The sequence below is a fragment of the Atta cephalotes genome (assembly GCF_000143395.1).
Source record: "Atta cephalotes unplaced genomic scaffold scaffold00023, whole genome shotgun sequence".
NCBI classification, from domain to species: domain Eukaryota; kingdom Metazoa; phylum Arthropoda; class Insecta; order Hymenoptera; family Formicidae; genus Atta; species Atta cephalotes.
This window is the reverse complement of record NW_012130087.1, coordinates 4469458-4474877: the sequence shown is the minus strand read 5'-3', so window position 1 is coordinate 4474877 and position 5420 is coordinate 4469458. Positions and strand designations below refer to the sequence as shown.

Sequence of the window (5420 nt, the reverse complement as noted above, 5' to 3'; positions counted from 1 at the left end):
GAGAGAGAGAGAGAGGAAAAAGATTTATTCCACTGAAGAGTTAATTGTGAATGCACGTTTATTTCTCAGTAAACATCAATGCAAATTATATGTAACTATTATCTGTTAGTTCGAAATTGTGTATTTCGTTTTAACTAACGTAGTAATTACAGTTATGTCATTCTTACTCAACAACATGACTGTAATATATAACATGTGTGTTATTGTTATATAATTGTTGTGGGAAATTACAACTAATTATGTAGATAATTCTGTTTAGTGTTTGCTGGATTTTCGTACTTCGTATGTGAACATGGAATTATAATGCTTTGACGCGTGAATTTAGGCTTTTTTCGAGAGACACGTGTATAAATATAAACCTTATGTCCGTTTCCACCAATGTAGATTAATTTTAATCTCGGTTCAACTTACTCCTCGTCTTTTTCTAGTTCTAAAGATTAGAAAAGAGCATTAGACCTGTTTTTTTTTAGTTGAACTTCTTGTTCGGTCCTTCGTTTCTTTCTTTTCACACTGAAGACAAAAAGAGAAAAGAGAAACGTGCAAAAAGTTGAAAAGTGCAAAAAAATTTAACTATAAGAAATATATCTCTTGTCACAATGTTCTAGAAATCCGTCTGAGATCTCGGATGGAGAAAAACAATATGCATCAATCAATTGGTGAAATTGTTCAAACGCGATTTGTTAATTATCTTTCTCCGTCCGATCTTGGAGTAATTTCTAGCATCGTGGACAACAACTAGGCTTTATGCATTTCCCTGCATACACGTCTCGAAAAGCGCCTAAATTCACACGTTAAATGCGTTAACGATCTCGCGTGTATGTACAGTAGTATGCCAGACGAAGTGATCTATACGGGTATCGCTAATAATGGCGCTCTCTCCCCCCTTTCTTCTTATTTACTCGGGAAGATCGTTCCTCTTGAGAAACCATATGAATTAAGATTGAATGAAACATCGTTGAAGGTTAATTTAACTTGATGCCGCATGGCGCGATAGCGCGCAGCGTAAGATCGAGGAAAGAAAACAATTCCGTGCGTCCCTGAACAATCAATATGGCTTCTAGCCATTGCTCGTTCTCGGAGCATGCCATGCCGGAGCGCGGCCATCTTTCTCTTTCTTTCCCTCTTCTCACGTTCTTATGCGAGGAACTTCAGTTCAGCTCGGCTAGTTCGGGTCACTTCGTGCCGTTTCGGAAACGTCGATCGGGTCGAATTCTCGACTTGCTGCTCATCGCATCACTGAGCTGAGAGTAGCTCGAAATAACGAAAGGTATAGTAGTGATGAGATCGAGTAACGAGACACGCGTACAGTACGGCTTTCATTCTGCGGCACAGTGAATGAATGTGAGAAAGATAAAGAGAGAAAGAGAGTGTGAAGGGTAGGGGGAAGTGCGGTGTTCTGCGTCCCGCGTCCCGCCATCGAAGAAGGATCGATGGATCCGCGTCGTCGATAAGCGTCGATAAGTGCATCGGGGTGAGATTGATTGCAGCGCCGGAAAGCGGCGCGTTAAGGACAGGTAGATAGGATGAAGGGCGGAAGAAAATAGATCGGGGAGAGGGATTAGGGAGCTGAAAAAAAAGAGCAAATCTTTGCGGAAGAAGAGAAAGGGAGAGAAAGAAAAGATAATTCGAAGGATACGTGGTGGAGCATGTGCTGGTGATACTACATAAGCGGCAGGATGAAGTACATCTTTGGAGATGCGCGTCGCTTCTCACAGCAAGTCTGCTACTCGTAGCAATAGCTAGCCGTGCACACCAGGCATGGCCGCTGTAGCGGAGGGCGACAACGAGCTCGTCGCCGCGACACCCGAAGGGTGTCGGGCGCCACCGGTGACAGAGTCCAGCGGCACCAACGGAAAGGAGGGAGACATGGCCGCCTCCGACAACAGAGTTGTCGATGACAATGTTCGTATTCACGAGATCCTCGAGGGGATGACAAACGAGTTCAACAAGGGTATGAGTCCGACGAAGAATAATGACAGTGATAAAATGGAACCGGAGGAAACGGTGATGCCGGTGACATCCAAGGTCGTCGATGAAGCGTCCAAGGGGGAAAGAGAACTCGACGGTGTCAGTGAAGAAGCTGCTGAAAATTTAGAGGATGCAGTCACTTCTCAGACTCCGGAGGAGAATCATAATGGTGAGGAGGAGAGTTTGGCGGATAAGCAGGACACTGTCAAAAAGGACAAGGCCAGGATCGTCTTAACATTCAGGACCATTGATCTGAATACAGATCATGGCAAAAAGACTAAGATATCCAGTTGTTCCTCTAATCTCGCTTTAGTTCCTGATGAGTTTGCTTGCAATGACATTGATGGTGTCTTGGTAAAGATAGAAAATTCTGATGAAAATTCTGATTTAGTGGAAGAGTCCCAAGCTGAGGAGTCTCAGGCAGAGGAATCCCAAGTCGAGGAGTCCCAACTGGAGGAATCCCAATCAGAGAAGATTCAAGCAGAGGAGGCAAAGAAGAAGGAATCTACAAAGATGACAGAATTGAAAACTATGAATGAGGACAAAGTGGAAAGTACACAAGAGAAACAACATAGCGACACGCAACTTCCTATTTCGAAGAAACCTGAAACCACAGAGAACAATGTTGAAAACAGCAATGAAGCATTAACAGAAGAGACTGCACAACAAGAAACTACTACACTTGTTACTACCAGAAAGAGAAGAATTGGACGACCAAGATTGCGAGCACTTAGGTTTTTTGTTTTCTTCTTTCTATTTTTGTTGAATGTTATTAGGTATGGCTATTTATAAACTTATTTCCTTAATTTTCAGTGAATCAGTTCCTCAGGATGAGGAACCTCCTGGTCCTAAGCGTTCTGCTAGAAGGTTATGTAAAGAATCGGTAAAGAGCACTGTACTAGAAAGCGCCATGGCTCGTAAAGAAAAATCCAATTATACAGAGGAGTTCAAGAAAAAAAGGTATAACAGACCGGGTCGACCCAAGAAAATTATTCCGGGTAAAGATCAGGTAAAGCAGGCACATATGAAGGTCTCCGATGTTCATCAGGATGTAGAAACATCGCTAACATCTGACGGCATTAATACGGCTGAAAATACGATGTTAGAATCCTCACACAATACCACGTTATCGGAGAACAGCATGAACGACAGTGTCTTGGAAGATTCGCAGATTTTCTCATCTGACTTCGAAGAAATGCCGAAATTATCACCGATGACAAGGAGTTCGGAATCACATACTAAACTAGGCAATTCCATCGGTAGTCCTAGCAGCGACGACATACCTTTGGCAGATATTCAGAAACCTTTCTTAAAACCTGCCACCCAATCCACCGTTCGACCCAGGAGAGACAGGGGACGTCCTCGTGGAAGCACTCAAGCAGCGCGAAAGATAGCAAAGGCAGATCTGTACGAAGGTGATGTTAATATCTGTACAAATAGTAATTCTTCCGTGTGAACAGCGATTGTAATCAAAATCAATAAATTATTTTGCAGATGGTTCTCCATCCGTTGCAGAAGCGGGAAAAAATAACGATTATCCTGAAGGTAAAGCTTTAGTTTTTAACACGAAACTTAATGGATATAAAAAGGCGAATGAAAATAAATTTGAATGGAAAGTTAGCCATGGAGGTATATTATTTTACATATTTCTCTTCTTTATGCTTTGTTATAAATATATAAAACAATAATTTATTAATGTTTTATGTCAATTTTATTACAGAGATACCGACTAAACGAACTCGTCGAAGTATGGTGCCAAGCCCGAGTCCCGCGGAAGGACAAGCATCAAAACCGGAATCAACGGCCATTTTGAGTGAAGTGAGTATCATCATCCGTTTCTAATATTGGTTCCATAATATTGCAGTAAATCAGGATTATAAAATTTAATTTTTATGTACATGAAAAAAATTTATCAATATATTTATTTAAATAATTGTTTTAGGTCGATATTTATAATCGATTTCTTATATTTAAGACCGTTTTAAATATAATTTGAAGAGCCAATCACGGAGCTTATTAATTTTATTTAAGAGTCTTAAAATAAGAATCAACTATGAATATTCGCTATAAATCAAATCTCATTTTATCGGCATATCTTATTTACTATTAAGCCCTATGTTCACAATGCTAGAAATCAATCCAAGTTCTCGATTAGAAACAATTATAATTTGATGACTGTATAATATTTAAAATTTAGTTACTGTAATTTATTTATTTATTTTAATTTAAAGATTATTTAAACTTACATACGTTTCTATTGTCTAAAATTGACTAGCACATTAAGAAGTAGTAAGACTGACAATAGTTAAATCAATATGAAATTAATAATTGCTATAAAAAAATGGGACAAAATGCATTTTTTAATATGAGAAATATGTTCGAGTTACCTGTGTCCATGATTTGAATTCTAATAATTTTTTCTTGGATCAAGATCTCGGATCCATTTTTAACATTGTGGACATTTAAGATTTTATACATATATATAAAATTCTTTTCCTTTCTATTAGTAGGAAGATAATGTTTATTATCATAATAAACATAAATATTTGAAATACAAGAAAGGCTCGAGTGATATACAATCAAAAGAATAAAGAAAAACCTATAAGAGACACAGGTTTTTCATGTGTAAAAAATAAAATGTTTATTAATAAAAATCTAGATTTCATCACATTATTTTGGTTACCTTCAGTAAATCGCAATATAAGCTGTATGCTATTAAAATGAATCGCTTGGTAAATTTATAATAGAAATGTGTCCAAATTTAAAATCTTGAAAACGTCATAGTATTTATTTGAATACTGTATACGTGAATTAATCGATAAAATGTCATACTATTATTGTAATAATAAAAAATTCTAATAAGCAATAGTCAATTTTAATACAATTAAATGTGAACTTACATATCGGCTGTACATATTTTAGTATGAGAATAACGTGTGGCATTACGAAGGTCTGTTACCAGTTATTGTACAAGAATAAATGAGAAAATAATAATACATAGACATTGCAGAATAATAAACAGAATAATTAATTACAGATATGCTTAGAGGTGGAAAAATCAAGAAAAAAGGTCACGATATATCGGGTTTAATAAATTCATGTTTTTCTGTAAGTTTAAGCCATGTTTTTGTTTATGAATAAAAATCATCTCAGAAATCAATCTAATATCAATTAATATTCTTTTCTCTAATGGATATCCTTTAGATTTAATTTTTAATTATAATTATTAATTAAGGAAAGATTATACACTAAATTTGAGCAATTAAAAAAAAATGATAATGAGATGAATTTAGAAGAACCAATCAGAGATCATATATATATATATATATATATATATATATATAATAATATGTACTAATTAAATTAATTATTTAACTTAACTTACGTAGTACTTACCTACTTAATTTAGTAAGTAAATTAAACTAAATTTAAATTTTAAAATTAACGTACCG

The 5420-nt window shown here is 36.4% G+C and overlaps 1 protein-coding gene across 1 annotated transcript in view; it reads left to right on the top strand.

Annotated features, from left to right (window-relative positions):
• Window positions 1-1758: 1758 nt before the first annotated feature.
• LOC105619940 (histone-lysine N-methyltransferase EHMT2) overlaps window positions 1759-5420 on the top strand; it is a 9577-nt gene continuing 5915 nt past the window's right edge. The window contains exons 1-4 of the mRNA XM_012201453.1: window positions 1759-2702; window positions 2782-3383; window positions 3463-3597; window positions 3689-3786. Coding sequence (XP_012056843.1) covers window positions 1759-2702; window positions 2782-3383; window positions 3463-3597; window positions 3689-3786 — 1779 coding nt within the window. The remainder of the gene's footprint in view (window positions 2703-2781; window positions 3384-3462; window positions 3598-3688; window positions 3787-5420) is intronic.